This window comes from Trichoderma gamsii (assembly GCF_001481775.2).
Source record: "Trichoderma gamsii strain T6085 chromosome Unknown Scaffold_61.2, whole genome shotgun sequence".
Lineage (NCBI taxonomy): Eukaryota > Fungi > Ascomycota > Sordariomycetes > Hypocreales > Hypocreaceae > Trichoderma > Trichoderma gamsii.
Window position 1 is genome coordinate 67,911 of NW_020171398.1, and position 17,538 is coordinate 85,448.

The window sequence follows — 17,538 nt, forward strand, 5'->3', positions numbered from 1 at the left end:
TATGATGTTGCGTAAACTACTCTGAGCCTAATGTACAAACTTGCAGACGCATCTTCTGCAGCCAAATGATAATAGTTATAGTGTAAATAAAGCAAAAATTCCACTGTCGTTTTTCTCCTTGATTACTCCACCTAGTTGCACAAGCAGATTTAATAGTTGAGCTCAGCACCCCCATTTCCACTGCCAGATACTTGGTCCAGGTCTTCATAGCTCTTCAAGCTACGACCCTGCACGGCTTCTCGAGGAGCGGCGGCCGCAGCGCCAGCTCCATCTCCCCATCGAGACCCGCCATTGCGGTTTCGGCCACCGCCTCCATCCCAGCGGTTGCCTCCACGGCGATCATACGGCGCAGAGCGGTATCCGCCTCGCCCGCCAGACATTCCGCCTCGACGGACAGGCCCCCCTGAGCGGTCATCACCCGTAGAGTTCCAGTTGTTGGCTTGCATGCCTGCAAACAACGAGGGGAAGTTTCCGGGACCCATGGGGAATCCAGGCATACCCATCACACCATTCATGGAGAAATTTTGCAGGTTGAAACCACGAGGGGTACCTGATGCTGACTGGCCGCTGGTAGGTGGGAAGTGACCATTTGAGTTCGCATCGGTCCGCGAAGGAGCAATGTGTGCTGGATCTGAGACGTAGGCGTTGATAAGTTCAAACTTTTTCTGGGTTAGCAACAGACAAAAAATACAGACAAATTTGTGGTAATGGCGAGAGCCGACATACCTCTTGTTTCAAGCTATCCAACCACTCGCCATGTCTCTTTTCTACATGCTTCTTCCAAAAGTGATCTTCTTTGAAAAGCTTGGTGCACTCTGGAACTTTGCATCTCCATTTGTGCTCGTCCTCCTGCTTGACATGTTTGGCCAGCTCTTCATCGATAGCCTCATCAACTGGTCTGCCACCAAGCTTGCGAATATCCACGGCACTGGGTTCCAGGATCTGCGTAAGCTTGTCTTCAAAGGTTTTGACCCAGTTATAGGCGCGGAGAAGCTGTTGCTCAGTTTTTGAAGACAGATTGCGGAACTTTTTGTCTCCCTCGACCGACTCTCCGTCAGCATCATTATCGCCCTCGCTTCGTTTCCTGTCGGGGAATGGATCTCCATTGGCACTGGCCCTGGCAACAGCCCTGGCAGAAGAGGTGAGAGTGCTTTGGGGTCGGCGCAGATGTCCACCAGCGCATTTACGTGTAAGCTCATGCACAGAGTCGCTCTCAAACACGCAAAAGAAGCAAAAGTGGAAGACGCGGCGCAAGTATTCGATCAAGAGGTCAAGCTGCTTCTTTTTCACCAACATTTCCTCGTCATCGACTTCCTCATCTTCCACCGCTCCTTCTTCCTCTTCCTCTTCTTCAGCGGCCTCCTCATCATCGTCCATTGCTTCGTCCATTCCAGGCTCTCGAGACTTGGTGGGTTTCTTCGTTGGAGTGGGAATTATAGCAGGCTGTAGGCGACCTGCATTTTTCAGATCGTCAACTTTTTCTTCGATTTTCAGGATGGCCTGGAAATCAGAGCCAAAGTCTTCTTCGTATTTGTTGACTAGCCGTTTGACCAAGCGAAGATCCTTCTCGACTCGCTCTGGTGCGGAAAACAAATCCCAAAGCGCTTTCTTTCTGGGATGAAGGGGAGGGTTATGAACTCCGACATGGCAGACAAAGTCTCCCCGAGCCTCATCTTTGACTGTCTTTCCGTTTACAGCTTCGAGAGCTTTCTCTGCGGCCGAAGCAGGAGGGGGTGGCGATCTTATTGCTACGTCTCCATCTTCATCTTCGGGGTTTGCGCGATCCATTGGCGGTGCGCTATCCGAAGAAGGATGAAGCATAACCCAGCCAATACGGTGGTATCTCTTGCTCGGGTTTGGATCGGAAAGAGACAGCCACTTAAAGCCGCCTTCTTCTTCTCCAAGATTTTCTCTGCAGAAGGCTTCTAGATTCTGGCGACTAACATGAGGGGCAATAGTCTTGATAAGGAGAGTGGGCTGAAATTGATTTTCATCACGGATATCAGCTCCATTCACGGGAACCAAATCGCCAACTCCCAAGATTTCGTTGGCGGCTGTTGCTTCGCCCTCCTCCTTTTCGATTATACCACCAGCTCCATTGCTTTCGCTTTTTGGAATGCCCTCGAGAGAAAACTCATCAAAAATGCCAGATTCTAAGTCTTGCTCCCACTGGCCATACGCACTTCGTCGAAAATCTTGGAGCTTAGCTTTAAATTCGTCCCTGATTTCGGGAACATATCTTTCTTTGAACCATTGCTCTTTTTTGTGCTCCGAAACGAAAGCCCTGGCCATCTTGGCTTGGAGATCTTCTTTATACGCATCGTATGCTACTTGGATTTTGGCTTTTTCTTTCTCACGCTCCTCTTGGCTGTCTCGGGCGCCTCTGTTCCTGTCGGGCTCCCTTCTCCGCCCTGTCCGGGCGTGTTCTTTATCATCTTTGATTTTTTCGTTCATTCTCCACCATTCGCCGAAATAGGAGAATCCAACTTGATAAGGAAGCTTGGATGGATCAGCCAAAGGGTTTACGGGAACGCTAGCCGGTCCACTGTCCTGCCCAGGCACGTAGCGATCAATGTTCGCTGGTGGGGAGGTTATGCGACGCCGGTCCTCCCGGTCTCTATCGTCACGGCCATCGCGGCGAGGTCGAGGCTCGTACCGGTCAACAGGAGGCGGGGAACGTGAACGTCGGCGGTCTCGGCGCTCATTGCCTAGAAACCACGGCGGTTAGTAAGTAGAGATGATCATTAGTGGGAAATCGGCAGGACAAACCAGGGGACCTCGCGCGGTAAAAGGGGTCACCTCTGTCATCTCTGCTCCTCGAATCATCACGGCCCCACGTCCTTTCATTGGGCGATCGAGCTGAGCCGTCACGATAAGATCCTGAATAGGAGTCCATTTTCTGTTGGTAGCAGTGGATATGTAAAACGAAGAATTGGTTTCAGGGTTTCAGATTGATAATCAGTCAGATAATACGGAACATCAGAGGCAATGCTCGTTCCTACGGAGGAATCGATTGATAGAGCGCCCTACTGGATGGCGGTAAAACGGCGGTTAGAGAAGACATTCTGACCCAAGATCGGACAAATAGACAAGAAAAAGAAGAAAAAGAGAGATAATAGGGCGTGTATAGCAAAAGAGCTACTGCCCAAAAAGAGACAAATAGACCCGGTACGGAGGTTGGACAACGAGAGGAGCTGAGAGGACAATAGAGGAGAGCAAAGAGGCAGAGAATTGCCGATCGATGCCGGAAGCTTGACCAAGCCACGGCGGCAAGAGGGAGAAGGACAGGCGGATAGTAGGGGGAGGAGAGGACAAGGAGCAGAGAGGAGAATTGAGGAGAACAGACGAGTCGAGAAAGGGATGACGAACTGAATTGAGAAGCGCGGATCCGATCAAAGGCGATTGCGCGACTGCGTGGTGATGCGCCCCGAGGACAGCCGCAGAGAGTGAGATGAAGAGATGAAGTTGGTAGAGGCTGAGAGCATCCAGAGGTGGAGCCGAAGACGGCCGCGACACGCGCAACGCCAGTTTTGTGGGGGAGTGGCTGTTGGAATATGGGCACTGTGCAGAATCTCATATCGGAAATCGCGAAGACGCACGGTATTTGCACTTGAGGCACTGTAGGCCAACGCTAGCACGTGTGGATTGCATTACCTAATCAGTGTGTGTTCCCACCATAGTTGGAGAGTGGCGATCTCCGACTATCCATCCGGCATGTACGTGTGCCCAACTGCCTCAAAGGAGCGTCATCTTGCTTACTAGCATGGGTCTCTTGAACCTAGATATTATACTTATATATCCATCCAACGCCATACCGATTTGACTGGCGAATCCTCGCCCGTTCATAGAATGCGGCAGTTGAATCTATCACATCTGGCACTGACAATCAGTTGTCAAACAGGTTGACACACGCTCAGACCCGCCCCTCTTTGTGTATCCTCGGCATTTCTTGCGTGCCTTCGTCTTAGTCTAAACTATTCGATTGCAAACATTAATTAGCTAGGGTCACGTCCTACAAGTATCAACACGGTAGACATCTTCTGTATATGAAGCATTGGTCAGCAAGATGGCCCGGCTCCAATACAACAGCGCGGTCGAAGCATTCCGTGCCCAGGAATACCCAATGCTGCAAGGTAAATATCTTGGATATGCGCCATGGCCCCAAGTCGCAACCTCTAACTGATAGCACCCGTACAGATTCTGTATATCTTGATCATGCCGGGAGCACGCTCTGCTCAAAGTCTTTGATGGACTCCTTTGCGCAAGAGATGACATCAGTTCTCTACGGAAACCCACATTCCGCATCATTACCGTCCCAGCAGTCCACATCAAAGATCGACGAAGTACGGATACGCCTTCTGAATTTCTTCAAGGCCGATCCGGAACAGTATGATTTGGTCTTCGTGGCGAATGCAACTGCTGGCGTAAAGCTAGTAGTTGAGGGCATGAGATCCTTGCCAGAAGGTTTTGTCTTTGCTCATCACCAAGCCTGCCATACTAGCGTTGTGGGAGCAAGAGAAGAAGCGCATCGAAGTGTCTGCCTCGATAACACCGGAGTTCAGTCTTGGTTAGACGGTGAAAATCCGTTCAAGCCAACGACGCTTGGTGATCGTACCACATTATTCGCATACACAGCCCAGTCTCATATGGACGGCAGGAGATATCCCCTGTCTTGGGCCAAGAAGTTGAAGAATAGTCAGAATCAATCTTCGCCCCGAATATTGACACTCTTAGACGCGGCATCACTTAGCGCCACTTCACAACTCGACCTTTCACATCCCGACTTTGCTGCGGATTTCGTTGTACTAAGTTTATACAAGATTTTTGGATTTCCAGACTTGGGCGTTCTCCTCGTCAGGCGTTCTGCGGCGTCTATATTCAGCCATCGAAAATATTTTGGTGGCGGCACGGTGGACGTGGTAGTCTGTGGAGACGAGCCGTGGCATGCTCTGAAATCTTTATCTCTCCATGAGCGTCTTGAAGACGGGACACTGCCGTTCCACAATATCATTGCCGCTGGCATAGCAATATCGACTCATCAACAGCTTTTTGGCTCTATGGATCAAATCAGTTTTCACACAGCATATCTAAGTCGTGAACTCTACCGTGGGCTGTCTGATTTACGGCACGCAAACGGGAACCCTGTTTGTCATATTTATTCAGATATGCCTGATGATACGGCGCTCTTTGATACTGGACCAGTCATTTCTTTTAATATTCAAGACAGTCGTGGTTTATGGATTGGACTCGCTGAATTTGAGAAACTGGCCATTTTGAAGAAGATGCATATAAGGACAGGGGGTGTGTGCAGTCCTGGTGGGATTGCGTCTGCTCTCGATTTACAACCTTGGGAGATGAAGCGAAATCTTTCTGCTGGAATTCGATGTGGCGAAGACAGTAACCGATTTGCCAACAAACCCACTGGCATAATACGCGCTAGCCTAGGAGCAATGAGTACCAAATCGGATGTGTCTCAATTTCTGGCTTTTATGAAAGAGTTCTTTGTGGAGGACCTGTTTACAACGCCAAATCAGATCGATCCTAGCCTGAAAACTATCGGTGCGTCATCAAAGCTTCGAGTCAAAAGTATTGCTGTATACCCGATCAAGAGCTGTAGCGGCTATATCGTTCCGCCTGGGGTTCGTTGGGAAGTGCGGCCCGAGGGGCTAGCCTGGGATCGAGAGTGGTGCTTGATTCACCGAGGATCAGGGCTTGCTCTCAGCCAGAAGCGCTATCCACAAATGGCCCTGTTGCAGCCTTTGCTGCTCTTTGATGAGGACGTTCTCCGCGTGAAATATCGTGGAAGCGCGATGAAAGGGCAGCCGACCTATGTAGATATACCGCTATCCAACGACCCATCTCTCTTTGACACAAACTTTCGCCAAACAAGCTCTAGAGTTTGTGGCGAAAACATATCTGCGCAAGCCTATCTCTCTGAGCAAATTAACGACTTCTTCACCGACTCTCTTGGAATTCCATGTGTGCTGGCAAGATTTCCAGCAGGAGGCCGGGGAGCTGGTAGCAGGCTCTCCAAAGCTCGGATGCAGAAGCATCAGCAGACAGAAAGTGCTCAAAGCTGCCAGTACTCTTCTTTCCCCGATATTCCCTCTCCCCCTGATTCGGATTCTGAGCAGCAGAGCCAACCGGGGAAGATTCTTCTATCCAATGAGAGCCCGATTCTGATGATATGTACCCCTAGCGTGGAATCGCTCAATCAGAGCATCGTAAAGACTGGAGGAGCAGCTGTGGAAGAAGCAGTCTTTCGGGCGAATATCGTGATTGAGACTTCTCCAGGCCAACAAAGCCGTCCTGCTTACTCTGAAGACATGTGGAGGACGGTTAGTATTGGAGATCACATTTTCAAGCTCTTGGGAGCCTGCCAGAGATGTCACATGGTATGCGTGGATCAAAATACTGGCGAGAGAAGGCAAGAACCGTTCTCAACGCTTGCGAAAACGAGGCGTCTAAACGGCAAGGTTTATTTTGGTACACATATGCGCCATGAACCTACTGAGCAATACGACGAGGTAAATGCCCCGAGGCCCGCAGTACAAGTTGGAGATGTTGTAGCCGTGGAGGAAGAAGTGTCAGATACGTACTGCGAACGATGATAGCCTGAATGCGATTCTATTTTAAGACACAGCTGCAGGCCGCTTCCTGATGTATACGAGTGAGTTTCAGCTATGCTACCGGAAGTATTGTCTGAGGATCCGATTCATAGAATTCCTTGGCATGGCCAAGCCACCATAGGGGCGAATCGACGCCTCATCGTGGAAGATCACGTTTTGTCGGCCCATCTTTTCGGATTGTCTCCCTTACTCTCCCTTGCTGAGAAAATCCTAGTGCGGCTTGTCGCATTCCCACCCGCGGCTATGAGTATTCCATTCCTAGCTCCCCCCCTGAGGCTGATGCACAATGTCTTACCCTGCGTTCTAATCTTGGGCCCGAAACCAGTGCACACCCAGATTTGAGCGAGTGGCTGGAACGACAGACGAACACCGCATCCGTGATTGGCTCGCTTTTGCTTTGTCTTTCTGACACAACTTTAAGCGGAGAGAATCGCCGCCTTCCGTATACCAGCCACCATTCGAGCTATTGTTAACGGAGTGTACAACGCGCAAGGAAAAATTCCTTTGAACAGGCAAGAATAGGGCCGGTCAAGGTGTCGCGTAGTCCTTTCTGACTCAACGGGCTGTGAGCCACGACAAAGCCACAAACGGGTCTTGCCGGTCGTCTAAACTCTCTTGAGAGCCACGCACCAGCATGGTACCAACCTTTTTACTGCCCTGTCTCTACATTCCTCTAATCACGATGTACTGTACTTCGAAGCGAAAAGCTTATGATTATGTGGTCTAGACTGCGCAGCGATTCAGGAGATGGCGAGTCTGCCGTTCCCAATACCTCTTGACACAGTGTCTCAGCTCTTCCACTGCGAGCATCATCCACTGCTTTTGACTTTCTTCATATAAGAAGCCGCAGGGAGCCTTAAAACTTGATACTGCCAATATTTTCAATCTCGGATATTCTGCTGTTGGCACTACATCCTTGGGCTCGATATCCACGCACAATGCTCAAACTCTTCTGCGCCGCTTTGCCACTTGTGGCCAGAGTTGCCCTGGCTGCTCCAACCATTGCTGAAAGATGTCAAGACCCAGAGCAGCACGTAGTGCCTCTTTCTTCGCCAGTATCGATCGGACCAGCTAGCTCTCTACCATTCGGCTCGGAGCCGCTCCATAACGAGCCCGTCGTCTTGGAAACTTTTCCTTCGCAGTCATCACAGCCAGAGCTATGGGCTCCCAAGTCCTTCGATCTGGGATCAGATATGCAACCGCCTACATCGCCACTTTCGGCTCCGTGGCAGGCCAATCCAACTCCAGAGCCATCTTCTCCTTCGGCCTGGTGGCCAGTCGGAAATGATACTCCTTCACAGTCAGAAGCCAGGCCTCCGTTTTCCAAATCGAACAACGCTGGCGCAAGTGATCAACAGGGCTCCAGGAACAGACCACATGGAAAGAAGAAGAATGTTGTGTATTTTACAGACTGGTAAGCTCGTCACATATTTACGACCAACGCCAACTTGTCGAGAATAGCTACTAATGATAGTAGGAGCATCTACGGTGCAGGCTTTCTGCCTCAAAATCTCCCCGCGGACGAGATTACGCATTTATTGTACGCGTTTGCTGGAATTGGCAGCGATGGATCTGTGTAAGGCTTTTCCTCAAAGAAGACAAAAACCTTCACTTCAATTGCCTAATTGCTAATAAGGCACGCAGCATCTCGATTGATACTTGGGGCGACGAGCAAAAGCGTTTCGGGGACAACCAGAGTTGGGACGAATCCGCAAACAACGTCCACGGTGCTATAGAACAGGTGTTCTTGCTAAAGAAGCAGCACCGCCAAATGAAGACTCTGCTTTCTATCGGCGGCTGGACCGCGTCGCAACAGGGCAAATTTGATCCTGCTCTCAGTTCGGAAGCTGGGCGACGCCAGTTTGCTCGGACCGCTGTTGAACTTCTCGCCCGCTGGGGATTCGATGGTATCGACATCGACTACGAATACCCCCTTTCTCAGCAAGAATCGCAAAATTTTGTCTACCTCCTCAGAGAGTGTCGAGAAGCTTTGGACGAATACGCACAGCGCAATAACCAAGATTACCACTACCTTCTCACTGTCGCGACGCCTGCTGGCCCTCAGCACTATGGCATTCTAGACATGCCGGCAATGGACCAATATGTCGATTCTTGGCATCTCATGGCGTACGATTTCGCTGGCAGCTGGGATGATACCTCGGGAAATCAAGCCAACGTCTTCGCTGACGCTCACAATCCTATCAGCACCAAGTTCAACTCCAATAATGCAGTGGATGACTACCTAGCTAACGGAATTGATCCTAGCAAGATCATTTTCGGCCTTCCTCTCTACGGTCGCTCATTCATGAATACTCAAGGCCTTGGCCAGCCCTACCAGGGCTTGGGACAGGGCTCCATTGAGCAGGGTGTTTGGCTGTATCGCGACCTGCCACGACCTGGCTCAGACGTCTACATCAATAGTAGAATCATCGCAGCGTACTGTTATGATGAATCAACGAAAGAACTCGTTTCCTACGATACCGTCGACACTGCTCGATGGAAGGCCGAGTATCTCTTGAGCAGGGACCTCGGAGGTGCCGTCTTCTGGGAAGCCTCAGGTGACAAGACAGGAGAGAACAGCTTGATCTTGACAGTGGCTAGAGAATTGGGCAACTTGGATGATTCAATCAATATGCTTGATTACCCCGAAAGCTCATTTGCTAACATTAAGGGCGTAGTCTAGTGATATTTGGTTGAAAATAGGGAGACTTGAATTGGCCACTTTTTGGGCTATACGGGACATGGGCTGATTTAAATTGTAAATTATAGACAAGGCCATGGGACTCTTATTTCATGAATGGCGTTGGGGTGTATCAAAGGATGGAGTTACTATGGGCTGTTTGCCTTGGTCCTTTCCATTTTGTTTGTTTCTTGAGTGTGCGCTAGAGTACAGTCGCCTAATAATGGATATTTATACGATTTCTTCTAACGTTTTCCATGTATCGTAGTTGACTCTATCTACATCTAAATATTCAACAAATGCTTTATATGTCTGGGCACAATGCCGGTATTTGATGCAAACGCAACGGCACGTGGCCAATCTGCCTGGCATTCTAGGTCAACGTTCTTCTCACTTTCAGCTGACTTTAAAGAGCACATTCTCTGCACAAGCGAGCTTCTCTGGTTTCTCTTAATCCCTTTTTGCTCTTTTTGCTCTTGTTTCCTCCACTCTTCGCCTCGCCACCACGTCACGGTTTATTTACTGCCAGTCCTCAATCCGGCGAATATGGACATGTCTGATCTTGAAAAGGCTCTAATGGAGCAACTCTCGAAGCTATCAGAAGACCAGAAACAAGCGCTTATTGACATGGCTGAATGCGGAGATCTTCAAGCGTTTCTTGATTTCAGCATCGAAAAGCCCGAAGTGTTTAAATACCTATTGAAGAAGGCAGTTGAGGAGCAAAGTTACGACCTACTTCGGAACTACATCCGAAAGCAGTGAGAGGAGCTGTCCGTACCTTTATGTTTGAGGAGATGCCTTGCTTTTTCTGCTGGAATTTATAAATCTCAGAGAGGTTGGCTATGGGAACATTCAGAGTCGACTATAGTTGGCTCTATTTTTTTTTTTTCTTCGAAAGATAGCTTTGATGCTATCATTCGTAATTACGCTCGGGGCAATAAGAATAATTGACGGCTGTGGTGGAGTTTACGCTTGTTTGTCCTTCTTTCTCGCTTTCCAATCACGTCCCTGCCAACGATAATCTCTTTGCTGACTATTATGGTACTATACAGATGCAAATACTCGCAAACAATCGGTGTCGGATGAAGGTCTATACGCAGGGTATCCCAAACGATAGTTTGGCGAACGGGGTTATCTAAATGACACTATTACTTCTCCCGCTTGATTTGATATAAAGAACGACTTTTCTACCTCACTCCGCTTGCTTTTCTTTCTGCGTTCTATTTTTCATGTCCTCCTATCACATGTACCATCGTCATTCATTATATGACGGAATGTATTAAAGCGGAATCGATGACGGCACCTGAGGAAAAAAAACAGAGGATAGCTATCTACCGCTCCAGTTCTGTTATCAAACGCTCTACATGTAGCTGTAGCATAAGCTACTACTGCTGCAATTGAATACTTTATATGTAGCTCAGCCACTCTCCTAAACTACCTACCTATGTGGCAGTGTTTAGATAATGGACTTGGGGTGCTTGATAACTTTCCCAGTCTGGAGTATATATAAAGAAGACATGAATAATGATTCTGCACAGACACTTGTCACTGCTGTTTGAAGCACGTTACGCTTAGACGACCGGATACATATCATTAAGATGAAAGGGTTCCAAAGACGGAAAATTGTTGTCATGGTGACCTCAGACGGCATGAATGGCATTATGAACCGAGTTTGCTGCCGCATGCTTCCTCCTCAAAGCGATAGTATGCATACGTGCCACTATTCAGGCTAGGCTAATTGGCACTGCAATAATAGATCAGAGCACACGACCAGTCTTTGCACGATTGTTTGTCTGTGAAAAGAAATCTTTGTTCATAGTAGGAATATAAGCTTGAGGTAAAAACATGGTTGAAATACGGAAACTTACCTACCGTCTAATCTGAACCAACCTTCTATCTGCAGGCCAAAAAGATTACTTTTTCCAGAAAATAAACAATCAGCACATCATGGGAAGCAGAAAAGACGCAGAAAAGGTCCGAAAACGACGAACCCAGAGACGAGTAAGTCTTTTCCCAGACATTCCAAGAGCCGCAGGTAGTACAAATACATATGCTAAACACGCGTATCCTTCTATAGGATAAATCTGGTTGGTTTCTCGGAAGCTGCTGAGGCTCAACGTATTATTTTCATTAGAGAATTGATACAGAGTCTTGTGCCAGAAGCTCATATTCAGACACAAGCTGTGTTTCATGACATACATGGCCCTTCTGTCCCAGACGTGGACTTGGAGGACGACTTCAATCTTGATGACATAGAAGATGAGCCTAATAGCCCCCCCGGATATAAGCATCAATGCCGAATATGGATCAGAAAACGCAGTTCCTATAACTAGTATGACAGGAGATGATGATTTTTCTCCAAACTAGATACAGAGCTTATAACGTGGGATCAAGCGATTGTTAAAATGATCCAAGAGAATGGCACGTGCAAATACCGACGTCGGCCACTTGAGCTAGTCTCGGTTCTTGCCGCCCTTTTGTCCCAGCTATCGCACGTGTTCTGGCGAATTGCCTCTCGATACCCGATTACCAACTTTGTTCATGGGTGGGATGCAGTTATACAACAATCCAACAGCAATTTTTGAGATCTTGGTGCCATGGAATCAAGATGTTGATAATCTGGATAGTTGCGAAAGGCTTAGACGGCACTTCTCTCCTCTCTATATACCTCCAAGCTCGCATCATTCTCCAGGTATGCTCGACTTCAGTTTCTACCAGTGCTATGCGGTCTTTTCTGTGGAGGGATACTATTCGAATGTACATGTAAGTGACTAAGCTCGAAATAGTGTATGATGATCATGGACCAGCTGCAAGCTCCTCCCAAGCATGTAATTCGCTTTATCTTGATACCTACGGGTGCTTGCCCCTTCGAATTGAACTCCTGACGAGATAAAAACCTTGCACAGCCAGGAAGTGCAACGAACTGCAAGAGAGTTATGCATCATTGATTGGTCATATCTCCTTGAAGTATGTCCGTGGACGCTCAATTCAGGTAATTGGGCCAATGGGACAGGATAAATTTGCCGTGATGAAGCTTTTGCTTCAGAAGATCATTCAGGAATCACCTGTAGTTGTCATCGACTTCATGGGCCGGAATCGGATGCCGATAAAGAGCCAATATGATATCCTGGTGTCTTTTGTACACCAGATTATTTCTCAGAGGCCGCTTTTGTTTCTCCTCGTTAAAAGTTTATGGCTATATTACTGCGCCAGAATACATGGTCTGGGCAAACTCTCAAAAGCGTACTGCGATCAATTTTCCAACAGTCAGAAGTCTGTAGTCTTCTTGATTTTGATGGGAGATTTCGAGACGTGGCCGCTTAAGGCGAGGTCTTGGCTGTCAGATATCCCACGCTATTTTCCGGAGTCGTCTCAATCGACTTGCACATTTATTCTCAGCTGCCGTGTGTCTGATTCTTTGTTGACAAGATACCAGAAGCGGTAACTATGATAAGCGACTACAGTAGCACGCTGCTCTGGGAAGCCGCTCATCGCTCAGTGTCTTTAGACATGCTCAAGCTCCTCCTGGAGGCTGGATCAAACGTCAATTATCAGGGTCCGAAGGAGAATACACTGCTAATTGAGGCTGTCTGTGCCGGGAACGCTGCTCATGTCCAACAGCTGGTTGAATGGAAAGCCGACGTCAAATGTCGTAATGACAATGGCGATACAGCACTGTCCCTCGCGGCGAGTCAGCATAGCCTCGACATGGTTAGGATCCTCATCGAGGCCAAAGCGCCCATGAACACGTGAACATTTCTGGAGAGACTCCAATCTATATTACATCTTACTCCTGAGCGGCAGAAATGGCACTGCCTGCTTGAAGCTAGCACCGGTACCAGCATCTGCGATATAGACAATTGGCCTCCCCTCCACGTGGCTATAACAAACACCACGGGGCGAATGTCAATCATCAGACGCCCGAAGAAGCTAGTCTTCTCTTCATCATTCAGCTACTTGGAGAAACCCAAAAAAACTGTGCGGCTGCTGATTGAGAGAGAGTTGCAGATCCAAACCTTGTCGACAACGAGGGCATGACTGTTTTGCACATTGCCATGGGAAGCAACGGGATAAATGTTGTCGAGGCTATTTTAGCCCACCAGGGAGATATCGCTGTTGATATCAATAAGCCGAACAGTGAAGGATACATCGTAGATGGCTCATTAGCCGCTCAGTTCGTTGAGTCAGGCCTGGATCCTTTCAAGCGCCGGCATGGCCATCCACCGACCGGTGTCGAACTCAGATTTATATCTAGGTAAGATTTGGACGTGGAATTTCTGGATGCTTGTCTGAGCTTTGTTTCTGAAGATCTCAAGATGGATAAATCGGCCCTCGGCTTCAAAAAGCTCAGGATAACCACGGGAATTGAATATCCCAACATTTGGACCAGCCTCGCGCCACTCATGCGCGAAATCAATAACTATGAAAGCGACCAAGACGACTAGAATATCCATCATTTTCTCTACCAAGCCAAGCCCCGGAAGAGATATCAATGGTATCGAAAAGAGCGCCTTCGGAAGACCAGGACGCCAACAACGCTTGCATGGCCACGTCTGTGACAAAGAATTGATAGTGGCTGTTTTAAAAACGAGACTTGAGATCTTGAATGGAGGGCTCGAGGCATCTTTTTCAGGTAAGCATCTCCATCCATACCGATGACTCTTTTTTTTTCCCCCCCCTCTCATCAACATTCACGATCCAAACAGCTCGGCCAGAGGACGAGGATCATGTCACTATTCGTGCCAACTTCCCTTTTCCCCCCACGAGGGTCAGACATTGTTTATTTCCAGGTATTCTTATTGCAGACAACACGCAAAAATGCATCAAAATATGTGGAAGAAAAGGCACGGGTCGTGATAGGCTTGTCGGGTGATTTCTTCCAACCAGGCAAACACAGTCCCAGGCCGCAACATGTGGTCGATCGGATATGATGGACATGATGGAAGCATCTATGAAGAGTCTTGTTGGTGCAATGAGAGGGGCAAGCTGTTCAAACCGTACTGTCTAGGGGACACTGTTGGCTGTGGAATCGACTACAATTACGGTCACTACTTTTTCACTTGCAATGGATGCGTCATTTGTAAGTCCCATTTTCCCATCTGATGAATAACCAGAATGGTATTAAAAAGGATCAACGAGAAATCTGACACTTGAGTCATGGTAATGTACGCAGTTCAAGAGTCGAGCCATATAACCTATCGGAGGCTGTATCCCTCTATTGGGCAATCTCGAGGAAAAGCTGCCACGGTTAGAGTCAACTTTTGGGAACAATAACATAATGCTACCCAGATCCCCCTTCATATCTCCATATACTCAGCGTCGCCGATGCCATGTCTCAATGTAAACAAAATAGGGGAGACTTCCCTGGCATTCCAGTTCTTTCATCCAACACCACAGCTATTGGCTTAACTGGAAGGCAGTTGGTCTACATATGGAAGTACCTGTGAAATTATTAAACACGCTTAGAAATAGCAGAAGTCGCTGATGTTGTAGCCACCTGAGTCCTAGACAATAGGACTGAGATGCTGGATATATTTCATTTTCCTTTAACTGTTATATATACTGCTACTGCTTCCAGTTTAATTCCACTTCCCTTTCGCTAAACCAAAATTCCAAAGTGCCTTTCATCAAACAGCATGTCCAGTCAGTTTCCTCATGCTTGGGATGCGAATTCCCATCAAACACTTTCACTTGCACATTATTCACATTGTGCTTGACCACTGGAGTGTAGCAAAGTTGTGCAGGATTCATGCACTCTTCACTCCGATCAACACCTAGTTTGCATTGTCCAAGGGCTCGTTTCGATCCATCCCTATACTCCAACATAATCCCTCGGCATACTAAAGTCGACAAGTGTTTTCCATAAAACACGTGAGTTCGAATGACATTGCTGAGGGGTGCTGATGAGTAACTGGCAGATCTGAATGGTTGTTTCCTATATTGGAAGGTAAATGTAGGCTCCGCCTCAGCATCTTTTGCCTCATCCGCTTCCAGCTGCATAGCCGCCAAAGGCGCAGCACCGCCAGCGTGGCCACCTACAACGTGTACCCCCTCGCTATCTGGTCTCTCGTAGATAAGAGTGAGAGGATGCTGGATCAACTGCACGTTTTCGTCATTCATCTTATACGTCGACCCCACAATTATATCCCCTGCCAATTTCAAACGCAGCTGTTCCCCTCATCAGCGAGATTGAACTTCATATATCGGGTTAAAATAGAACGACTCACGAAGAAACGCGCATTAAATTCAGTATGGCTCCAGCCAAAAGCGGTAAGTTTGTCTTCAGAGCCAAAAGGAACATGAATCCAATGGACAAAAGCTTGAATTTTGGGACTCAACATATCGAATGTACTCTGCGCAGAAGGCCGTCTATTTGTGTGTGCATGGATAGCCCATATCCGGGCAAAACATGTAAAAAATGTAAGTCCCGTAGTGCTGCGCGTATCAATAGTCGACAGATGGCTCTTTGCACGCGAAGCAGAATCGTAGTCTGTATCTACAACGCACTCTTGCCATTGTGGGGGCGAAGGTGTATCCCAGACACGGAATTGCTCAGGCCTACCCGTAAGCTGAAGTCGCGCAAATGGATACTGGTAGTAACAATCATGAATCAGTTCAACGCCTCAACTCCAACTTGCAAAGAAAAAACGCACATTGTATTCCACTTGCGCAGAAGCAAAGCATTCAGCTGCCTCGACGACATATACGACTGTATCGGATTGCAAGAGGTTATCGTTGGCATTCGTATAGCTAGTAGTGTCGCCCTTTTGCACCCTTGTTATACTCCGCAAGCCTTGGAAATCGATCGAAAGGATAATAATGGGTTTCTGCACATCACTCTCCACTTCGCCGTGTCTAGCGCCCTTGTTCATCACCGGATGTGAACCGCGATGCCACTCTTCGATCTCTTCGATGGGGATCGTTTTTGGCATTTTTTGGTGCGACCGATTCCACCATCGCGCATAGGACCAGAAAGCCAAACACCGGTGTAAACAGCTTCGGTCAGATTGTTCGTAAATCATGAGTGCCAATTCTTTGGGCAACGACGACAGACCGGGCATCTCACAGGCCTGAGCCGCCCGATCGATGAATTGCCCAGCATCAATAACAGGAGAAAGGGCCTGCTGCAGAGGCGGTGCGCCATTCCACGGACTTCTCCACGTCGCGGCAGTCCACAGCCACGACAGTTTATCTTCCGCTGTAGTCAGCTGCTCAAGGAAGTCGAGGCATTCCTCGTGAATCGTGACGGTCGGCGCAGAGGAGGCACACTCTTTGCAGTCAGGATAGCGGCAATATACTCTTCCAAGCGTGCATATACCATCGCAATTCGCCGTATGCCGATATTCTAGTGTTGAGGAAGCGATCGCAATGGCATCATCGCCTTCTTGACAGACTAAACGGAATGAATATCAGTGTATACGGTGGGCAGTATAGAAGATGGGGCCGTCTTACGCGCAACAACTGCCTCGTACTCGGTAAATGTGAAGCCGCACGCGCCACACTGAGGATGAATGCGGACATGTCCACCCATTGTGAAGTATTGCAGGTGGATAAAGCCGAGAAGAGGGGAATATAGTATCGGCAGACGCGAATTCTGGACGGTGTTTGTGAAAGAAAAACAATCACAGAACTGGTGGCCGGCTCACCTGACGAGCTGAAAGGAAAGAGCACACAGCCTTACGGACATCCCCTCTTGCAGAGCCTGACGTAAGATTGAACTGCGGGGTTTGGATGGTCTTACTCATAAATCAGAAAAATCCAAAAAAAAAAAAGAAGCGTGAGCTTTTTAGTACTGGAAGTTTGAGTGTTTTTTTTATATAGGACTACCCAGGTATAAGCATATACTCCTCAGCTGAGGACTATATGAGACCAGCCTCCCATGTTATTCAATTAACTGGGGCCAGGACGGGGGGGACGATGTCTTTATGCAAATACCTTTATCGGCGAATAGAAAGGCTTCTGAGACAGTTTTATGAAAGAGGATGCAAGATGTACAGAAACTTCCTACCGTCTAATGTAATAATTCGAAATTCAAATACGAGTGCATGGCAACCAAGAGCGGTAGCAAATAGTTACCTGGGAGCTGAAGAACCGTCTTCCCAGCCACCGTGCCGCTTTCATAATGCCTGTGCAGCAGCACTCAAACCCCCAGCTAATCATACATCCTTCTACCACAGAATGAACAAAGAGAAGAGAAGAGAAGACAGAGCGAAATATGTAGCAAGCAAC

At 48.2% G+C, this 17,538-nt stretch overlaps 4 protein-coding genes across 4 annotated transcripts; 2 read left to right on the plus strand and 2 right to left on the minus strand.

The window, feature by feature from the left end:
• Positions 1-149: 149 nt before the first annotated feature.
• TGAM01_v210364 (hypothetical protein) lies at positions 150-2,896 on the minus strand (the record flags this gene model as incomplete). The annotated part of the gene is made up of 3 exons (XM_018807296.1): positions 150-659; positions 727-2,708; positions 2,770-2,896. The coding sequence occupies 3 exons, from the start codon at positions 2,894-2,896 to the stop codon at positions 150-152; spliced, it is 2,619 nt and encodes an 872-aa protein (XP_018659462.1).
• A 1,170-nt stretch (positions 2,897-4,066) lies between these two features.
• Positions 4,067-6,611, plus strand: TGAM01_v210365 (hypothetical protein; the record flags this gene model as incomplete). The annotated part of the gene is made up of 2 exons (XM_018807295.1): positions 4,067-4,133; positions 4,198-6,611. 2 exons carry the CDS (start codon positions 4,067-4,069, stop codon positions 6,609-6,611), a joined length of 2,481 nt encoding a protein of 826 aa, XP_018659461.1.
• A 6,145-nt stretch (positions 6,612-12,756) lies between these two features.
• On the plus strand, positions 12,757-13,062 carry TGAM01_v210366 (ankyrin repeat and SAM domain-containing protein; the record flags this gene model as incomplete). Its single annotated transcript, XM_018807293.1, has 1 exon — positions 12,757-13,062. One exon carries the CDS (start codon positions 12,757-12,759, stop codon positions 13,060-13,062), a length of 306 nt encoding a protein of 101 aa, XP_018659459.1.
• A 1,949-nt stretch (positions 13,063-15,011) lies between these two features.
• On the minus strand, positions 15,012-16,840 carry TGAM01_v210367 (hypothetical protein; the record flags this gene model as incomplete). The annotated part of the gene is made up of 5 exons (XM_024550778.1): positions 15,012-15,029; positions 15,151-15,477; positions 15,537-15,899; positions 15,963-16,702; positions 16,762-16,840. 5 exons carry the CDS (start codon positions 16,838-16,840, stop codon positions 15,012-15,014), a joined length of 1,527 nt encoding a protein of 508 aa, XP_024404475.1.
• Positions 16,841-17,538: the final 698 nt, after the last annotated feature.